The sequence below is a fragment of the Mobula birostris genome, chromosome 15, assembly GCF_030028105.1.
Source record: "Mobula birostris isolate sMobBir1 chromosome 15, sMobBir1.hap1, whole genome shotgun sequence".
In the NCBI taxonomy this organism is placed as follows: domain Eukaryota; kingdom Metazoa; phylum Chordata; class Chondrichthyes; order Myliobatiformes; family Myliobatidae; genus Mobula; species Mobula birostris.
Genome location: NC_092384.1, coordinates 49,730,144 through 49,752,598, shown reverse-complemented (window position 1 = coordinate 49,752,598; position 22,455 = coordinate 49,730,144). Strand labels below are relative to the sequence as shown.

The 22,455-nt window shown below is 42.1% G+C and overlaps 1 protein-coding gene across 1 annotated transcript in view; it reads left to right on the top strand.

Annotated features, from left to right (window-relative positions):
* The window catches only part of cpne7 (copine VII), a 119,255-nt gene that overhangs the window by 45,329 nt on the left and 51,471 nt on the right, over positions 1–22,455 (top strand). The window contains exons 3-5 of the mRNA XM_072279178.1: positions 2,007–2,081; positions 19,687–19,761; positions 22,011–22,094. Coding sequence (XP_072135279.1) covers positions 2,007–2,081; positions 19,687–19,761; positions 22,011–22,094 — 234 coding nt within the window. The remainder of the gene's footprint in view (positions 1–2,006; positions 2,082–19,686; positions 19,762–22,010; positions 22,095–22,455) is intronic.

Genomic DNA, 22,455 nt, shown 5'->3' with positions numbered 1-22,455 from the left:
GTAGAAGAATAAGGGGAGATTTGATAGAGGTATATAAAATTATGATGGGTATAGATAGAGTGAATGCAAGCAGGCTTTTTCCACTGAGGCAAGGGGAGAAAAAAACCAGAGGACATGGATTAAGTGTGAGGGGGGAAAAGTTTAAAGGGAACATTAGGAGGGGCTTCTTCACACAGAGAGTGGTGGGAGTATGGAATGAGCTGCCAGATGAGGTGGTAAATGGGGGTTCTTTTTTAATATTTAAGAATAAATTGGACAAATACATGGATGGGAGGTGTATGGAGGGATATGGTCCGTGTGCAGGTCAGTGGGACTAGGCAGAAAATGGTTCAGCACAGCCAAGAAGGGCCAAAAGGCCTGTTTCTGTGCTGTAGTTTCTATGGTTCTATGGTTCTATATTCAGCTTAGGGTGCATGTATCAAAGGGGAAAACTTATCAGTGATAGCTTGATTGAATCAAATAAATTAATTTTAGATATTACCAATATATTTTTCACCTGCTCAGATGCATCTTCTATTCAGCAAGTTACATGCCAGTACTCCTGTTGGAACATTTTCTGTCTGACATGCTACAGTAGCTCACACATTAGTTTCACTCCTTTAAGGTAGAGGATATTGACACACAGAGCCACGTGTTTTTACTGAGGAGAAGTCTCTGTCCTCAAGCAAGGAAAAGATATCTGGCTGCCCTTTTCTGACATGGGTGAAGGGCTACTTCCATTGACTTCCATTCTCTCAGGTCTGCAATTCATTTCAGAAGCCACCGGTACCTCGCAATTGCTGAGAAGAGTTGGCGATTTTCATTTTCCAATGACAGAACATTCTTACATCTATAGTATCAGGTCAAGTGTAAATGGGTCCTGGATGATCACCAACAACCTGATGGGCTGAAGGGCCTGATTTTGCACTATATGACTTTATCACTCCATGACTGTTGGCGAGTAACTACACTTGGAAGAGGCCCTGCACAGTTTACGATTCTAATTGGCCCCCCTTTCTAATGACAACCTAAGTGCTTAAGGTGAATGTTGTCTTAATTGCTGCATTTTATGCCCCGTTGACTGTACTCCCAACTGACTTACCTGGCAATGCAGACTTCTTACAATGTGTCCAATGAGACAGTGGATGGCTCCACACATTTCTGTGATGACATTTTGAGAGATCTGTCCAACGAGCTTCCACCAGGTTAAATCTATTGTAATTTAATGCCCCTACTCAAATGAGTGGGGAAAATGGGGTGCTGGCAGAAAGGCAAGAGGAGCTTTTATTAACTAACTGCATTGCTTCAGATGTTTTGAACAGGTCCCTAGTGGTTTTGTATATTTGTGAATGTTACATTATATTGACTCCATTGACTGCCAGTGAGAGAGAACATCATCTCACTACTGGCCATTCTGCGAGTGCGGGCGGCCACCTGTGCCAAGCAGACCTTCCAGTGCCTTCTACCATTCAGTCTGCTGGAAGTTCAGGTCCCAGTGAGGACAGTGTAAGGGCCAAGTTGGACCAAACAGCAAGACCCAGGGGAAAGGAGCCAGCAGTCTGCACCGTTTCCATTTGTTAAAGACCTATGCTGACCATTGAGGCTCTGTTTTGAATATTATGAAAATGTACAGAGACACTCTATTACTCCTATGTTCTCATAAATTAATTAATTCCTCCTAGAGTCTCCAAGTCTAACATTATAAAACAATTGCTCTAGTTTTTCAATCAGAAATCCTTTAATTGGTTAACATGATTGTTAGAAAGATATTCTAATGCAATATGCTTTGATCAATAATAATTGCCAGATTTTACTTGATCATTTAATTTTTTTTCACCAGCAGTAATCATTTTTAATAAATAATAAGGATTTCCTATAGCTGCAGCATATCTGAGGCATAATGATTAGTCTGGATTGGTACTTGATGGTTGATAGGACATGATGGGCCGAAATGTCACTTACTCATTTTATGTTTTCATGACATTTCACTCATTCAGTTTTGTGCAATATGATTTTATATTTTACAGATTGTTGCTCAAAAGAAGATGACAAAGCCTTTGTTCCTAAAGTATGGAAAATACGCTGGAAAGTCTACAATTACGGTGAGCATTGGTATTTGTCGCTGAGAGGAAAATATAATAATTTTAGTAATGTTACTTGTCAGGCCTGCACAGGCAGGCCTCTCCCAGTCTCCGCCCAGCTAACAGGAGTTACCTGCCACTCGTTTCCAGCTCATCAACCTGCAGTCTATGTAAACCCAGCTCATCCACAGTCCTTGTTCACCCATCGAACCAGCCGGTCTCAACCAGTTACTCCTAGACTTGTTACTTTGCTGACTGGTGTGTTTCGTATCTGTCCTCTATTGTTCTGTGGCCCTTTGTAGCTTGTTAATTTTTGAAGTTATCGCTCATCGCTGAATCGACTCCACCGCTCTGCTTTGGGTCAAGCCTCCTCTGCAGGCCCCGACAGGACGGGTGAACCAGCGACTGACTCTGCAGCGTTTGCTCGTTGAAGGGAAGTCATCTGCCGACACGAGGAGCTGCAGGAAGCCATTGACCATCTACTTGCCACTCTCAACCAGCTCTCCGCCTCCTTACAGCCACTCCGGGCCTGCCAACTTCGTCCCTCTGAGCCCCGGATTCCGCTGCCCGAGTGCTTCAGTGATCCTCAACTCGATGCTGCAAGTGGGTTTTTGCACTTTGAGCTCCTTCCATCTCTGAATTCTACAGACTGAGCCAAGTTTGCCTTCACCATCTCTTGCCCGAATGAGCCCTGACCTGAGCCGCCTCTAACTGGAACAATAAAACCACCATTTACAATAAATACGAGGACCTCACCGTTGAGATGCGGTGGGAAGTGGAGGGGAGGCAGCAGATTGGATACTTCACTGTATTTGCGCTGGAATTCAAGGACGCTCGCGACGGAGTGCATCTGGACTGCGGAAATGCTGCTGGCCCATTATCATCACAGCCTCACTTGAAAGATGAGCTGTCTACCCGGGAAATATTCACCGACCTTGAAAGCCTCATTGCTCTGGCCCTCTGGATTGACGTGTCTTGTAGGGAGGCCCCCAAGATGACCAGCCAAAACCCCAGTTCCCCTCTCAAAACCATTCCAGGCTGCAGGACCCTCATCTGCAGTGCCTCCAGAGCCAACACAGCTATAGAGAACCCCCTTAATCCCCCAAGAGCGTGAGCATCGGTGGAGAAACAACTTGTACGCTTGCTGTGGACACCCGTGCATCAAATGCCCACTGTGTACAGGAAACGGCACCTCCAGGTAGAGGCAAGGATGCTGGAATTGAGAAAGCGGCCTGAATCACTCTCCCTGTCCTCCTGCATACCCCAACGTGCACAGGAGGCCGTGGTGGATTCCGGCGTAGCAGGTAACTTTCTGGACCGGACTCTGTGTGTGCAGCTTGGACTCCCGACTGAGCCTACAGGTATCTCTTACCCCTTCAGCCACTGACCTACATCCCTTGGGGTCCGGGATGGCCAGCGTGTGCACGCGAGCATCGGAGATCACCATGAGTCCATTCAATTCCTCCTTTTCAACTCACCCCACACTCCTCTTGTCTTGGGTTACCCCTGGCTCTCCACTCACGACCCTCACTTCACCTGGTCATCCGGTTCACTGCTGAGTTGGGGACCCGCCTGCCTGCAATGTGCAGTCGATATGCTCCCGGGCACCACACCTCCTGGGATCCAAGCCACGAATGTCTACATCACTGAAGTGCTACGGTACAGCTTCATTTAACTAACCCAGTCCACAGCCCATGCAGGATTGTTAAAAGGAAAGATGGGGGGCCTTGCCCCTGCATTGATTACCGTGAACTCAACAAAATCACCATTAAGAATTTTCACCTTCTCCCCTCGATGGGTGGCGCATTCAAAACATTCCACGGGGCCCAAACTGAATCTATGGAGCATGTGCAACTCGATCCACATCCGCCAGGGGGATGAGTGGAAGACATTGTTCATAACACCCACAGGCCACAACAAATACTTGCTGATGCCTTTTAGACTTTCTGACAGTACAGCTATTTTCCATGCATTCATTAACAAGATTTCCGAGACACGCTACACAGCTGTATATTCATCTACCTCGATGACATCCTTATCTTCTCCAAGGATCCCCAAGACCATGTCTGTCACATCTGTGCAGTCCTTCAGCGTCTCCTCGAAAACCAGCTGTACTGAAAATGAGAAAAATGCCAATTCCACACCCCAATCATTTCCCTCCTGGGTTGCATCCTTTCACCCCAAGGCATAACCATGGACCCAGAAAAAGCGTGCTCCAATGTTGAATGGGCCAGACTGCGCTCCCTCAAACAGCTACAGATCCTGGGCTTCTCCAACGTTTACTGCCATTTCATTACGAACTACAGACAGATTGCCACTCCTCTCGCCTCCTTCACCAAATTACCTACCTCACAGGTAGCCTGGTCTGCTGCTGTGGTCCATGCTTATGAGGAGCTCAAGGTATGCTTCACCATCGCTCCCATTCTCCGCCACCCGAGCCCCTCCGGATCTTTCTAAGGACTCATCTAACGTGAGCTCTAGGGGTACCCTTTCCTAGTGAGGACTGGACAGGAAGACACACACTTGTGCCTTCTTCTCGTGCAAGTTTTACTTTACACAGCGCCATTTTGGTGTAGGAAACAGGGAGCTACTCACCATTCAGTGGGCCTTGGAGACATTGGAAGCATTGAGCCCTTCCTGATCTGGATCCACTACCAGAACTTCACATCTGCCAAGTCAACCCACGTCAGCCTCGCTGTGTCTTCTTCGAGCAATTCAGCTTCACCATCTCTCACCAATCTGGCTCCAAGAGCACTAAGACAGTCATGACAGTTTGACCTAGATGAAATAGAGTTCAGCCCTCAGCCCATCTTTCCGTCTTTGTAGATCCTTTCCCCAGTCTTCTGGGATCTTGAGAACTGGATCCATCAAGCTCTACAGCATGAGCCTGCTCTGGCCAACACACCTGACAACCACATGTAGGTTCAGGCGACTGTGCGCTCTGAGGTGCTCACGTGGACCTGCTCCTCACCCCTCTCCAGCTATCTGTGATGCTGGTTTTTGTGGCCCACCATGATCACAGATGTATGTCAGTTTGTTGTTGCCTTCCCTCATTGACCAATTCCTCCAACCAGTGACCCTCTGGGCTCCTGTGCCCCCTAGCGGTCTTTTGACTGCGGTGGTCCCACATCAGCAAGAGTTCAAAGTTCAAAGTGCATTTATTGAAATACATGTATGTGAGCATATACAACCCTGAGATTTGTTTTCTTGTGAGCATTCACAGTAACTCCAAGAAACATAATAGAATCAGTGAAAGACTGCTCCCAACAGGACAGACAATATGCAAAAGACAACAAACTGTGCAGATAACTAACTACCTAAATAAATAAATAAGCAGTAAATACCGAGAACATAATACGAAGAGTCCTTGAAAATGAGTCTCTAGGTTGTGGGAACAGTTCAGTGATGGGGTGAGTGAAGTTATCTCCTCTGGTTCAAGAACCTGATGGTTGAGGGGTAATTACTGTTCCTAAACCTGGTGGTGTGGGTCCTGAGGCTCCTGTACCTCCTTCCTGATGGTTGAGGGGTAATTACTGTTCCTAAACCTGGTGGTGTGGATCCTGAGGCTCCTGTATCTCCTTCCTGGTGGTTGAGGGGTAATTACTGTTCCTAAACCTGGTGGTGTGGGTCCTGAGGCTCCTGTATCTCCTTCCTGGTGGTTGAGGGGTAATTACTGTTCCTAAACCTGGTGGTGTGGGCCCTGAGGCTCCTGTATCTCCTTCCTGATGGCAGCAGCGAAGAAGCGAGCATGTCCTGGATGTTGGGTGGTTCTTGATGACGGATGCTGCTTTCCTGAAACAGCGCTGCATGTAGATTTGCTCAATGATGAGAGGGCTTTACCCGTGATTGGCTGGGTTGTATCCACTTTTATTTTTGCAGGATTTTCCATTCAAGGGTATTGGTGTTTCCATACTAGACTGTGATGCAGCTAGTCAATATTCTCTCCACTACAGAGCTACAGAAGTGTGTCAAAGTTTTAGATGCCATGCTGAATCTTTGCAAACTTCCAAGGAAGTAAAGGCACTGATGTGCTTTCTTCATAATGGCGCTTGCGTGCTGGGCCCAGGACAGATCCTCTGAAATGAAAACACTGAGGAACTCTAAGTTGCTGATACTCTCAACCTCTGATCCCCTGATGAGGACCAGCTCATGGACCTCCTCCTGAAGTCAATAATCAGCTCCTTGGTCTTGCTGACAATGAGTGAGAGGTTGTTGTTGTGGCACCACTCAGCCAGATTTTCAATCTCCCTCCTATATGCTGATTCGTCACGTCCTTTCATCCGGCTAATGATATTTGTGTCATCAGCAAACTTAAATATGGCTTTGGATCTGTACTTAGCCTCACATCCATAAGTCTAAAGCTGATGGAGGTTGCGTCGAAAACAGGGCCATGGTGATAATGAGAGTGGTGGATCGGTTCTTCAATGCATTCCACTTCATTGCCCTCCCCAAATCCCGTCAGCTGCTGAGGCAGTGGACCTGGTTCTCCACCATGCAGCTTGCCTCTATGGTTTCCCTCAGGATATTGTGTCAGACTGGGTCCCATTATTTGTTGCCCATTTCCACTCCCTCCAGTGTACCTCAGTAATCTTGTCCTCTGGCTATCATCCACAGACTAATGCTCAGTCAGAAAGAGCCAATCAGCAAGTGGAGAAGTTTCTGTGGTGCTTCTCTGCCTCTAACCCTTCCACATGGAAGAAGTTTCTGCCCAGGGCCATCTACACACTTGCTCTGCCATGGGTACGTCACCCTTTGAAGTGCTTCATGGCTACCAACCCCTATTGTTCCCTGCAATAGTGCAGGTCCTGTCTGCCAGGGCCTTGGCTTGCCACTGCCGGAATCCTAGCTTCCAACTGTGCCTACTGCTGCCAGGCCAACCACCGATGGTGCCCAGCCAGACTACTCTGATCGGGGGTCCATGTCTGGCTGTTCACCCGAGACCTGCCCCTTTGCACCAAATTCCATAAGCTCTCATCCCTGTTCACTGGTCCCTTCAAGATTACCCATATTATCAATCTAGTCACTTACTATCACCAGCTGCCACCATCCCTGAGGATCTCACCTACCTTCCACGTGACCTGCCTTAAACCTGTTCATGCATTGACCACTCAACCCACCTGATCATGCACCTCCAGAACCTAGGATGGTGGAAGGAGGTCCAGTGTACAGGGTTCACCAGGTTGATGGATTCCTGTCATCATGGACAGTGTGTGCAGTATCTGGTCCACTGGGAAAGGTACAGCTTGGAGAAATCTTGGGTGCTGTCTAGTTTCATCTTGGATCCATCGCTCAACGAGGAGTTCCACTGGACTCATCCAGATCATCCTGGGTTGTTGCTGCCCTCTATAGGAAGGAGTGGGTCCTGCCAGGCCTCTTCCAGTCTCCACCCAGCCACTAGCTTCCACTTTGTCGCCTGCAGCCTATTTAAACCCAGCTCTCATCCACAGTCCTTGTTCACTCATATGAACCAGCCAGCCTCGAACAGTTGCTCCTAGCCTGCAGTTACCTTGTTGCCTGTGGTGTTTTATATCTGTTCTTCTCGTTTTGTGGCCCCTTGTGCTTGTTATTTTTGCAGTCTATTATTAAAGTTATCACTCATCGCTGAATCGTCTCTGTGCTCTGCTTTGGGTCAAGCCTCCCCTATATTTCCTGACATAGCTGAGAAAGATTTAAATATTTCATATTGAGTTTGTTGATTATTCTTGAGAACGGATTGGATATTTTAATGTCTCATTGGTGAGCTCTTTTCATATGGGAGAGAAGCAGTTGTAATTTTACATTCAAGTGATTGAGTCATAATTACAGAGGATGCATCGCTGTACTGCTTCCATTGCCTCTGCAGTCTGGCACTGTTCCATGGTCATTTTTTGATGGCCACATTCATAGTTAATGTCTATTTATGTATGAGTAATGTGCATCTGCTGTGGCTGGTCCACAAGCGTCACCCAGTACCCGACCCCGCCCTCTCCCTTTCCCATTGTTTCTAGATGCAGCCGCAGAGTTTCAAAAATTTAACTGCCAATCACACTCTCTCCGTGGTCACTTTTTCATTCTTTCCAGTCTTTATTCTAATTGTTACCTTCTGTTCATACAGTACTGTACAGGCAATACCATTTGCTTGTATTTTCTGCTACTGACTGGCAGACCACAGCTTGTGTGGCTTCAGAGCTGTGTGTCAGACGTGGCTGTAAACAGCACTGGGGCCCCACAGAGGACTGTATTGGCTCCTTTCCTGTTTACCCTGTATACCTCGGACTTTAGATACAACACTGAGTCATGTCATCTGCAGAAATTCTCTGATGACTCAGCAGTAGCTGGGTGTATTAAGGGAGGACAGGAGGATGAATACAGGGCCCTGGTGGAGGACTTTGTCAAATGGTGCAGCTGAATAATTTGCAGCTCGACATCAGTAAACAAAGGAGATGATGATGGACTTTAAGGAGACTAAATCTGCACTCCTCCTGTTACTCTTGATGGTGAGGATGTGGATGTGATGAGGACCTACAATTACCTGGGGGTACACCTGGATGACAGACTTGAGTGGAGCACCAGGACAGAGGCTGCGTACAAGAAGGGCCAGAGTCTCCTCTACTTTTTGAGGGGAATGAGGTCCTTTGGTGTATACAGGCCTCTCCTTCACACTTTCTACCAGTCTGTTGTTGCCAGTACAAACCTCTATGCAGTGGTGTGCTGGGGCAATGGCATCAACACGGGTGATGCCAACAGGCTCAATAAACTGATTAGAAAGGCTGGCTCTGTTATAGGAGTCAAACTGGACACACTGGAGGCTGTGGTAGAACAAAGGACCCTACAGAAAATCCTGGCAATTCTGGACAAAGACTCTCACTCTCCGCTTGCCACTTTGGCTGATCAGAGGAGTGCTTTTAGTAATAGTCTAAAATAACTGCGCTGCTCCAAAGAGTGCTATGAGGTCATTCTTACCCTCGACCTTTAGGCTCTATAATGAGTCAACCTATAGCCAGGGAAGTGATGACCCCCTCCTGTCAGACTGTTTGAGGTAACTTATGTTTTATTTTTTCTTACTTCTCATCTAATATTTGTATATTTGTGTATCAGTGCACTTGCAATGCTACAATGACACTGTAATTTTTGGGATTAATAGAGTATCTATCTATCTACTGAGACTTTTCTACACGGGCAATACATTTATTATTATCTTTGCTTGAATTTTATTAGTTATTTACTATATCACATAATATTCTCAGTCTCACAATTTCTGTATTGCTTCTTATACATTAATCTTTGATCACACTCCTCCTTTCACATTTTCAGTTATAATAGCTTCCTGGAGAGTGCACATAGGTTGCTGGGATCTGGGGGTGGGCACAGTGACAAAGTTCCATTGGGGTTTGGCATGTCGATGTTTGCTGGTCGTGTCTGCTTATGTAAAGTTTTTCGTAAAATTCTATTCTATTTTTTTCCTTGTAAGAAAATGAAGTTCAAGGTACTATATGGTAACATATACATACTTTGATAATAAATTTACATTGAACGGTCAATAAGTATGTTAAGGCCATATTTTTATGTGTGTTTTTACCATGTGATTAACAGCAGAGAATATTACATTGCCATGGATACACTTGGTAAACACCAAGTACTTCTCCCTCTGTGTTTTAACACAATGTAAGGCGATTCTTCCAGACCTGTTATTCATCCTTTCTACTGGAGTCTTATTCCTAGTTCAAAGCAGGGCAAATCAGCTCCACATCCGACTCCCTTAGTGCTGTGGTTTTCTATTGAGTTTAAGTGAATCGAGTGTAACATTAAAATAAAGAAAGTGGATTTGAAATGGAAATTGTTTTATTTACAGAGAGAACAGGGAATGGAGAATAGTTTGAGAAGCAAGTTAAATATAGAGATAATTAAGCTTCATCAAATGAAGATGAAAAACATTGTAATTCAGAACTCATAAAGGTGAGGTAAAGAAGCAGTAAGATTTTGAGAGTGAAATAAGAATAGGATGCAAATTAGGGAATAATTTTTGGGTAGAACAGGATCAGGCAAAAGATGGCTCTTTGATGGATCATATCTGTTAGCATTCAGGGTCTCATTCTGAGAAAATGTTAATCTGGATAAATGAACTGCAATATTAAGATAATTTACACCCCACGTCTCTCATTATCTTACACAGATTTATTAAAACAAAGATCTTTTTCATGAGCATTGCAAAATGAAAATTTTAATCATAAATGTGCTTTCCATGTGGCCGGTTTAATAAAGATGAATTACCATAGCATTAACAACCAATTATTATTAACTCTGTTCTCACCATCTGACGTTTTAAGTTTAAATGTTGTTTAGAATGTCCTCATTGCTGCGGTGGAATGAATCTTGTTCACAGATTGAATGAGCCATTCTGAAACCTTACACAGCTTTTCTGAGGTTGAGTGGCTGGAATGGAATGGGAAATTGGAAGTTGTTTCTCACAGGGGACATGGAGTGAAGGTAATGGAGGATAAGAAACTGGTTCAAGAACCGAACTGATGTATCTGGAGGTAAAGGATCTGGGGTGAAGGACGCTAGTGTGTTGTTTTCAAGGAGCTAAGGCCAAGAGTTAACAATTTTAGTTTGGGGTACAGGAAGAAATTTGAGGAAAGTGGGTCAGAATGTACATATGTAGAGCACATTGACACTTCCATGGAGAATGGAGGGCCCACTGCTTAGTGCCTATCAAATTAAGTCAAGTTTATTGTCATTTTGACTATATACATGTATACCACCAAATGAAACAGTATTTCTTTGGACCAGAGTGTAAAGCACAGTAGTACACATAACACACAATAACTTTGGAAAGTAAGAATTAAATCTACAAATGAGTTAAGCATAGATAAACAAAGTAAAGGGCATAAGTTAAATATTGTAGGGTACAGTACAAGTTATCTGCTGACACTTCGAATACGATGCGACAGGGAGTTCAGAACCCTAATGGCTGAGGGAAGAAACCGTTTCCCATCCTGACCATTCTTGTTTTTATAAATCGGAGGCTCCTGCCGGATGGTTGAATGTCCAAGAGGATGCTAGATGGATGGGTGGAATACTAAGGTCCCTGTGTACTCAGCGTTTCTGATAAATGTCCCCATTGTTTGGTAGGGAGACCTCTATGATTCTCTCAGCTGTTCTCTCAGTCTTTTGTGAGGACTTCCGGTCCAGTGCTCCGTAGCTCCCAACCCAGCAGCTTGTCAGGACGCTCTCAATGGTGCTCCTGTAAAATTCTGTTAAGATGGAGGGTTGTGGGGGGTTGGCTCAACCTCCTCAGGAAGTGGAAGTGGTGCTGTGCCTTCTTGTTCAGGGAGGTGATATTGAGGGACCAGGTGAGGTCGTTCAAGATGTGAGCTCCCAAGAACTTGGTGCACTCAGCTCTCTGTATGGAGGAGCCATGTATGTGCAGAGGTAGATGGTTCCATGATGGTCAAAATGGTCTGTACTTCCACGCCTGTGCACTGTAACATGCTGGGGATCAGACCTCTGTGTATCCCTGTGTCACGACTGGGTCCATGGGCATTCAGTAGTTTTAAGTGCTGACAGACTGGATACACTTTGTACTTGACCCTTCATAATTGATATGTCTCACTCTGCCCAATTCATCCCAATGGGATCAACAACCTCCATTAAAAAGTTGAGCTCATTTTTCAGTTTATTTTATTTTCATTGAATATTTATTTTTAAAGTTAATTAATAGAAATTTAGTATGTTTTATATTTTGGCATTTCTTTAGCAATTCCAGTAACTTGCCTGGTGTGTTAGGGCTGGGTGTGTCTGCACCCACACCACCCCCTGTCCTGGCGTTCCTTCTCTGCCACCTGTCCCAAGCCCCTCCCATGGTGCCCCACCCTTGCCATTTCCCAAAATCCCTTGCTTCTACAAACTCGCTCTCCACTCTACATTGACTAATATAATACTGTGCAAACGTCTTAGACCCTATATATATATACACACACACCTAAGACTTTTGCACAGTACTGTATATGTGTATTTAATAATTTAAATAAATTTCAGAGCTGATTAAAAGAATGAAATTGCTTTGGAGCCACAGTATAATCTATGTATGGGTTGGTCTCTATATTTGAGGAATAATGTGCTTGCAGAATAGTTGGGAAGGGTAGGATCGAGACTAAAATTATCTATACAAAGACAACAATGAACAAGTCTTATTGGATTACTTCTGTAATCAAACAGACTACATATGTACTGTATTATGAGACAAAGTAATAACTGCATTCTGGGTAGCCTTTGCATTATCCAAGGATATTTAGATTTATTAAGGATCTGATAGAATACAGCAGCATTGGAAATTTTCAGCCACTCCATATAGTAATATAGTATATATGCAATAAACTATATTTCCCCTCAACCATCAGGCTCTTGAACCAGTGGGGATAACTTCACTTACCCCATCACTGAACTGTTCCCACGACCTATGTACTCACTTTCATGGATTCTTCATCTCTCGGTATTTATTTATTTTTATCATTATTTCTGTTTTTTTCTTTTATATTTACATAGTCTGTTGTCTTTTGCGCATTGATTGTTTGTCTGTCCTGTTGTTTGTGGTCTTTCAATTTTTTTAAAATGTTTCTTGGATTTACTGAGTATGCCCGCAAGAAATTGAATCTCGGGGTTGTATAGGGTGATGTATGCAGTAGGTACTTTGATAATAAATTTACTTTGAACTTAAACTAACTTTTAGGAGACATGGTATATGCTTAGAAAACTGTGGTAGAAAATTACTGCCTAAAAAACCGATGTAAACAGACACAAACAACTTTTAAAAGGGATTGGAAAAGTGTTTGAGGGAGTACAATTTGCACGACATTGGGAAAGACCATAAGACAAGGGAGCAGAATTAGTCCATTTGGCCCGTTGAGTCTGTTCCGTGAAAGAGCAGGGAATGGGACCAATAGGAATGCTTTACTCAGACCAGCATAGTCTTGATGGGCCAAGTAGTATCCTTCACTGAAGTAATATTTCCAAAATCCTCAGAGAATAATCTGCAAAGCTGAACAAATCACAAGGAATAATATTAATTTTTGTGCTGAAATTGCATCAAAGCAGGCATTGGCTTGAGAGTGCTGAGAAGTCCTTTTTTTAAATGCTTCTTCAGCCCTCTCCTATCCCCCTGCCTGCCCAACTTACTCTTGATGGTGCTACTCAAAATCAAAACTAAGTGGATGCCAATTACTCCATGCACAAAATCAAGCAAATTGTGCCTCACAGTTTTGTACCCCTAATGAGTCGTAAACTAGGTTAGCTAGTTGTCTGTAGATGACATTTATTATTATCTATTTCTGTCTCAAATGTTAGACCAGACAAGTTAATTAAAGTGGCTGTAATTAAGGGGTCTCATCATGGGTAGTATTGTTATTTTTAATTTGCTTTATTGCACTCAGGGTTTCCATGTACTTTTCTCAACAGAAAAACATAAGCTGCTGCCATGTGATTATCCAGATTTCTGCTCAGTGTTTCTTATTTACTGTCACTACATGTTGTTACACCCTGCTGAAATGAAAGCAGGATTAAAGGAAGGGTTCTCAGTACTTTTAGATATATGGAGGAACCTAAATGAGGCAAAATTAGACTGGATAAACAGGATAAATTGTCGCCGTATTTCTTCTCCCCCAATAGATATTTCTGACACTAAAACAGATGGTTAATCTATAACTTCAAAGTCAGAATGAAAGCCTATCGTGATGTCTGAGATCCTCGTTGTGATCATCAGAATGCACTATTCATCCAGTGCATCTGCCTGTTCTGGATAGGATTTGGTTTAAATCAACAACTGCACTGTTTCACTAGTCCCAAGCCCTTGTCCACAATTAGATCACAGCACAGTACTAGAGTAGGCCTTGCAGCTCACGATGCCTCGGCAGCGTGTGATGGCAAATTAAACTAACCTCTTTTGCCTGTACATGATCAATATCTCTCGATTCATGTACCTGTCTAAAATACAACTTGAACATCACTATTGCCCTCTGTGTAAAAATACTTGCCCTGCACATTTCCTTTGAACTTTACCCCCTCTCACCTTAAAGCTATGCCTGCTAGTGCTTGACTGGTAAAAGAATTCTGGCTGTCCACCCTGTGTATGCCTCACAATTCTATAAATTTTCTATCAAGACTCCTTTCAGCCTCTGCTGCTCCAGGAAAAAAAACAATCCATGTTTATGCAAACAAGAGAAAATCTGCAGATGCTGGAAATCCCAGCAACACACACAAAATGCTGGAGGAACTCAGCAGGCCAGGCAGCATCTATGGAAAGGGGAACAGTTGACGTCAAACTGAAGGGTCCCGGCCTGAATCGTTGACTATACTCTTTTCCATAGCTGCTGCCTGCCCTGCTGAGCTACTCCAGCATTTCTTGTGTGTCGCCATGTTTATACAACCTCTCCTTATAGTTCATACTCTCTTATCCAGGCAGCTTCCTGGTGAGGCCTCCCCATCCTTCCAGAAATGGGCTGACCAAAACTGCACACAGCCTCCAAGTGCAGCCTACCAAGTGTTTTCTAAACATACCTTTGCAATCACTGAACTCACCCACAGCCCCAAGTAAGCCCAGCGAAGGATGGCTCATTTCTGGCTGTACCAGAACGGGTGACTAATCCCATTGACATTTGCTGCTTCCACCCGATGTAAACTCTAAGCAAGGTCATCCCATTTCCTTTGCTATGCAACCAATTGTTGTCTGACTTGAATTATGGGCCTAGGGTTTGGAAAGGACTGTTTTTGATTTTGCTCAATGTTTTGGAGAAATTAATTAACGAATTTCCAATATGAATTTTCATGAGGAAATGCTTCCTAATTGTACTTGGTTCTAATGTTTAAAATTCAAAATAAATTTATTATCAAAGTACATATGTGTCACCTGAAATTCCTTTTCTTGTGGGCATACTCTATAAGTCTAGAGAATAATCACTATTATAGAATCAATGCACCAATTGGGTGTTCAACCAGTGAACAAAAGACAACGAACTGTGCAAATAGGAAAAAAAAGAAATAAAAATGAATAACTAAACAAACAAACAAATAAATAAATGAACAATAAATATGAGAACATGAGATGAAGAGTCCTTGTAAGTGAGTCTGTAGGTTGTGGGAACATTAGAGTGAAGTTATCCCCGCTGGTTCAAGAGCCTGATGATTGAGGAGTAATAGCTGTTCCTAGACCTGGTGGTGTGAGTACTTGGGCTTCTTCCTGACGGCAGCAATGAGAAGAGAGCATGACCTGGGTGGTGGGGGTCCCTGATGATGGATGCTGCTTTCCTGCGACAGCGTGCCATGTAGATGTGATTAATGGTGGGGAGGGCTTTACCTGTGATGGACAAATCCGATGATGTCAATTGTCTTCTGGGGTCGTACATCAATAAAATTGAAAATCGTTGCCTATTTTACGCTGAGCTTGCAAGTCAATGGGCTTGGGAACTTTCAGAGCTGATCTCGAGGGTGCCCCAAATTGAATTTCTTTTGGTGGAAATTTCACAGCTGATATGCTGAACGTTTGCTGTTTTGCAAAGCATCGGAATTGATGAGGCCTGGAAGATGACTAGATTCACATTGAGCAAATGGAAAAATTGACATGAAAGTAGATGGACAAAGCAGAGTAGCAGAGGCAGATCCATACTGAATGGGTGACATGGCAATTGAAAGGTAAAGGGATTGAAACCACATCTTACAGACAGGGAAAGAAGGCAAAAACCATAAAAGGCACCAAGAATCTACTGAGATCTTCTAGGTGATTGCAAACTTTGAACACTTAGTATGGTATAGCTTTCTTACACTATACTTGTTTCCCCTTGATATATATGAATATCTGTACAAGTAGAAAACCCTTAAAATGATTTTTATTTGATATTTGACTTTCATAAAGTATTGCAAGAACTTTATTTGGAATTGATCCTCATACAATGTCAGTGAATAGGAGTGTTTGTAAGCCCTATTAGGAATGGCTTTGGCTGTTGATTATATTGACTTTCTAGGGCTTTTAACGCTGGAAATGGCTGTATTTGGTCCTCTGGAGAGATTTGTGTTAAAGGTCACTTATATCTCTATCTCACTAACTAATTCAACTGAGGAATTCTTCCTGAGGCAGGCTTTAATGTGGAGTTGTTCGTAGCGAGGTGGAGGTTCTAGTGGGAAAGCTAGGAATCATAGTCATAGAGAAGTACAGCACAGAAACAGGCCCTTCACCCCATCTAGTCCGTGCTGAAACCATTTAAACTGCCTACTCCCATCGACCTGCACTGGGACCGTAGCCCTCCATACCCCCACCATCCATAAACCTATTCCAAACTTCTCTTTCACGTTGAAATTGAGCTCACAGGCACCACATGTGCTGGCAGTTCATTCCACACTCTCACGACACTCTGAGTGAAGAAGTCTCCCCTCATGTTCCCCTTAAACTTCTCACCTTTCACTCTTAACCCGTGACCTCTAGTTGTAGTCTCACCCAACCTCAGTGCAAAAACTCTGCTTGCATTTACCCTATCTATATCCTTCAAAAATTTGTATATCTCTATCAAATCTCCTCGTAATTTTCTATTTTCTAAAGAATACAGTCCCAAAGTCTTTATATTTCCCCCCACAGTGCTGGCTCTCAGTCTGGCAGTCACTCTGATCATGAGTATTGATTTCCAATCAGTGAAGGAACACTACCACATCAAAAATCTGCAGGCTCTCCTGCGTATATGGGAGTGGGAAGGGCTTGTCTAATTCCTGAGTTTCAGTGAAGGGTGGGAATCCAAGTTATTTGATTTTGCAGGAGATGTTGGGCTTGTTTCCCTAAAGGCAGGTTATAACTGAGGTAGAATGATGTATAATATCGATCAGCAAATGTACAGCATATATTTTTCTTTAATGCTTTCATCTCTTTAACGATTCTTTCATGTGATGAATGGCTTCTCGTATTGAGGCAGTTGGAAAGAAAACAATGTTGAAGACGATTGGAAGTAGCTGCATGAACAAAGCGCCTTTGCTAATAAATAGAGGGTTTTTTTGAAAAAAAAAGGCGGAAGCTGGAAATCCAAAACAAAAATAGTTAAAAAAAATGCTCAGAATAACAATTCGGCAGTGACTATATCAGTCACAGGGCCTGTTTCTGTGCTACAATGTTCTATATCTCTAGAAGCACTCAACACATCAAGCAGCATCTGTGGGGAGGGAAACAGTTGACATTTCAGATCAGGAATTCATTGGAAAGTGAGAAATTGAGCATGTTTTAAGTTGCAGAGAGGAGAAAGTTGGGGGTTGGGGATGTTGGCCATTGAGTGTTGATGAAAGCTGTCAAAGTAGCATTCACTCTGAGGTTCTCAGAAGAGGAGCCCCTATCCTTTGAAGGCAATGGAAGATGTTTTGTCAGATCTCTATGTTTTGTAACTCCAGAAATTAATCTAAAGAAAAACATGGGGAAAATGTTTTACTTTAAGTGGGGCACGCACACATGATGCGGTGATGTCATGACGTATGTCTTTCATGCACTCTTACATATGACCTGTAATGAATTATGTAAACAACAAAGGGTGCTTAATAAAACAATATATTTACGATATTACTCAAATATTGCTGAAATATTAAATACACAGCAAGATTTAAGTATGGTAAAATATTTCAGTGAGCACTTCGAGTATAGGTTTTTGCATGTACAGCTTGGGGTCAGGGGCTTCAGTATATTGTTCAGTCGATATAAGTGGAGAAAATATAATCAAGTATTACCAGTTTCTAGTGGAATTTCAGACAGGTGTGTGCTGTCTTGGTGGGCAGTACTCAATGTTAATAATTAATCTGATTTAACGTACCGTTCTTTGAGGATGCAGAAATTGTTGAATTAGATCTTGAACCAGAGTCTAGAGCCCTAAATAATCAGAAGTCGAAAGAGACAGGTGAAGATGAGCAAACAATGACTGAAGTTCTAAATGAAAGAAATCTTCACATGGTCACCAGTGATAACCTAAAGCCAGATCCAACAGCAATCAAGACGGTAAAGGAAAACGCTGAGGCCAACAGGTGTTTGCATGCCGGTCACCCAGATGAACGTGTTCTGCAGGTTATGCAGAATGTGATGCATGGAGGTGGGAGTGAAATGCTGTCGGCTGGATGTCATGAACAAGAAGGTGAACAAGTTAGGGAGACAGCCAGTGTGACAGTTTGCTTTTGGACAGCATTAAGAGTTGCTGTCAAAATCTAGCTGGGTGTCTATGTTGTGGTGCTTCAACATATTAATGATGAGAAAGAACTGATGTTGTGGTTCTTTCTGGGAGAATTACCAAATAGCAAATAAAAGTAAATCTGCTGAAAGGAGAGAGGCATTATGCACAAATTGAGAAGAAACTACTTACTGTAATCTTTCATCTGGAAAAGTTTCAGATCCCTTATCAAGGACACAAAAGTTGAGGAAATTAATGTGGTTTCTTGGAGCATGAGATTGAGGAGTCCATTTGTCAGGATGATATGATGTTGTACTTGAAATGAGTGATTCTGACAGAATGGAAAGTGACGCAGCATGAGATTGAAACTTCGCAGATCATACTTCCAAGCAGAGGTGACCCATTCATTGAAAGGATAACTGTACCAGGTTACGAAGGAACACCATGGCTAACTGCTTTCATTCCTGATATCTAACAGTTCACCAAGTACAATGCATCCATTCTTTAAAGATAAAATTCATATTGTCGTATGTGAACTAGATGGTGGTTGGAATAGTCCATTTTAATGGCAGGTAACATAATATTATATAAAGTAGGTGAAATGACTTGAGAGAGAGATAAAGGGAAAAAAAGAAAAAGTGAAGAGAAACATTCTTTAAACTTTACAGTGATAATTAAAATCTGTATACCATCCTTGCATTGACTAGCTTTTAGAGCGATGTGGTAATTTGGCCTCAAAGGTCTGTGACTGAGCTGGGAATAAGCTTCTTCCAGACCGTTGTGCATCGTTGCAGTTCTCTACTCAAGAAGGCCTTTGAGGAAGTCACTGTGTTTTATCAAGGCAGAGTCCGGTAGATTTTTAGATAATTATGGAGTCGCAGAATTGTGGGAACTGCAGAAGGAAGTGGCACTGAACTAAAAGATCAGGCAGGAACTTAATGAATGACCGAACAGGCACAAGGGGCTGAATGCTCTTTTAAGGCCAAGATTAAAACTTATGAGTCATGAAAATTCTACAAAAAGGGACAAGACATACATGGTTCTAGGGAATTCCATGAGCACTTGTCATCTAAATGCGTCATATTCATGTGAGAACCTGTCTGGATGTTGAATCTCAGAGAGAGAGAGATACTATATTGTACTACATCTTGTACAAAGCAATGCAAACTTCATCCTGCTGATTTTCAAGCTAAACAACCGTATCCACAAGTTACTATATGGTTTGTGCTATAATAGTGGCCAACACTGATATCTCCATAATATCCTCTTCCACAGAATCAGTCAGGTGACAGCAATTGCTTTGAAGTATGCCTTTAATTCTCATATACAATTATCATTTTGGTGACTGGTTCTCTTTATGAACAATTGGACTTTCACCATTCTCCAGTTTTTCAATCCATTGTGTAAACTGTGAGATTTGCCTAATTCTAATGTAACAATCATGCATTGTCTTTTCCTGTTTATGCTCACAGGTTATTGCGGAGGAAATAAATGGAAACAATGGTTATGTGGAATTAGCCTTCTGTGCTAAGAAGTTGGATGATAAGGTATGTGGATTTAAGGCAGTAAATTGAACATAAAACATTTTAAAAATAAGAACATAAGTGGGTGATCCAATCTTGGTGTCCACTCTCTCCCCAACTCCTCCATAGTTTAATTGTTTGTCATTCTCCATCAGACTACATCCAATGACTCAGTCTGGATCAGAGAATTCTAAAGATTCACAGGCCTCTGGCAGTAAGCCTCTACATCTCTGCCTGAAAATAGCAACTCCATATTCTGAAACGATTCCCTCATAGTCCTAGGCACCGTATTAATGGAAGTGTAATTGCAATATCTAACTTGTCAATCCCCCGGGAATCTTACATTTTTCAATAAGATCACCTCATTCTTCTGCACTCCAGTGAGTTTAAGCCCAGCCTGCTCATTCTTTCTTCATACTTCAAACTTATTATCCTGTGAATTAACCTACAGAACCCCTGTGCACCATGTCTATACAGTAATTACTTCCTTAAAACCAAATCAAGGCTGAGTCCCACAATTGTGCTGTAAAAATGCATCAAAATCCCTCTATGTTTATATTCCATTCCTCTTACAAGGAAGTGAAGTACTTAGTTAATCTTCCTCATTGTTTGCTCACCTGTATGCCAATCTTTTATATTTTATATACTGGATGGAACCCTCAGAATCCTTTGTAGAATATTTTGTGGAACACTCTGTTTAAATAATAATTTGCTTTCTTATTCTTCCTTCCCAAATGGATAACCTCATATTTTTCCACATTGTTTCCATCTGTCAACTTAAGCTCATTACTGAGTCTATCTATACCTCATTGCACAACTTGCTAAACCCATCCTTCCCCTACATATTCAACAAAATTGGCTACAATGTATATAGTCCCTTCATCCAGTTAAAAAAACAGATACAGCAGTTTATGAAACAGTCTTCACAATTTTGTGATTCAATTCTATTGATTATACAATCTTGTTTACATAAATACTTGAATATAAAATGTTAACTTTGAAGGATTTTTCTTTTTGTGAAGTTAAGCATATGAGATCTGAATAAATTTACTCAAGGTATATGAGAATTAAACCTTAATGTTCTGTTGTTTCTGAATAACCAAATGTGCATTAGTGCTTTCCACCAACTACTCTCTCCACTTTAGAAACAGACTTATCTTTAATGCTTCATGACAGTCAAATAAAATTTTAATCTGTTGATTTGAGAATATGGACCAAGGAGTTCCAGTCCCACAAACAGATCCTTTTAAATTTGACCAAAATTAAAAGAAGTTCTGTCCCCAAGTTGTTTTCAGTAAAAATCATGAATAATCTGTACTGCCAAAATAAGATGATTAAATGCATCAGCTTCCCACCCACAAAATTACATTCTCCAAAATTTCCCTGCAATATTTTTAGTTTTTTTGCATGAGTTAAATAATAGTCTGGTTTTTGCTTTTACGCTGATGATGCACTCAGGGAGATGAACTTGATTACACTTTTCCATTTGCTCATTGTAACTACAACAGGCAGTGAGTGACAACTCTGCTGCCACCATATCTGCTGACGTTTTGTTGACAGAGTGGGAGAGCTGTCAAGTAATTTCACCCTCTTAGATATTACATGAAAATAATGCAAAGAGGCAGGCAGAGGGTTACAAATCAGCAGAACTTTCCACAATGGGACTTCGTTTGCATGATTTTTGTTGAATTTGGGAACCGAGAATAATTGTTTGAAATGTTCTGAAACATGAAATAACTAGGTCATAGTTAATTGGCTTGAGTTTTGTTTGCAGTATTTCTCTCTAATTGCGTAACATGTCTAAATATATTTCTATTTTCCTATGATCCATCAGCTGGTATTTTTGATCTTATTAATTTTACATCCTATGTAAATTCAAGTTGGTTCACTTGTCACATCAATCATTTCAAAATTGCCTTGAAGCTAACAATTTATTTATTTATTTAACAATATGGAGTAGGCCCTTCCAGCCCCTTGAGCCACGTCACCATGGCGACTCCCGACAAATCCGATTAATCCTAACCTAATCACGGGACAATTTACAATGACCAATCAACCTACCCGGTACTACTTTGGACTGTGGGAGGAAACCAGAGCACCCGGGGAAAACCCACACATTCCATGGGGAGGACGTACAGGCTCCTTACAGAACAGCCCCAGCTCCGAAATCTGGAACACACTGGACTGTGATAGCATTGTCCTAACCACTATGTTACCATGGTGCCCATATGGTCAACAGAAAAGCAATAAGTGTTTCATTCATATCATTACAGGATCTTTTCAGCAAATCAGATCCTTTTCTGGAGCTATACAGGATTAATGATGATAAGAGTGAGCAACTTGTCTACAGGACAGAGGTATGTAAAATATGTGAGGAATTTCCAAAATGTACTTACAGCAGTCTTTCATGTCTCAGGGAACCCTGCATAAAAATTATTAATTCTACAGCTCACAGTACTTTAGCAGGATCGGTCAGTTGTAGATATAATAATCCAAACATAATTGTCAATGCTCTTTTGAGTAGAGAATGAATTTTTAGCCAATCTTTCTTGAACAAAACAGGTGGTTAAGCTTAGCTTACCTTTCTTGAAATTAATCTCTTTTTTTAAAAACTCATAAGGCAAACATAATAAGCACACATGGATTTCACCCTCAATTGACATGAGACAATTTCTATCCTTGCTCTTGATGCTTCTTAAACAAGAAGAAGCTTGCTCA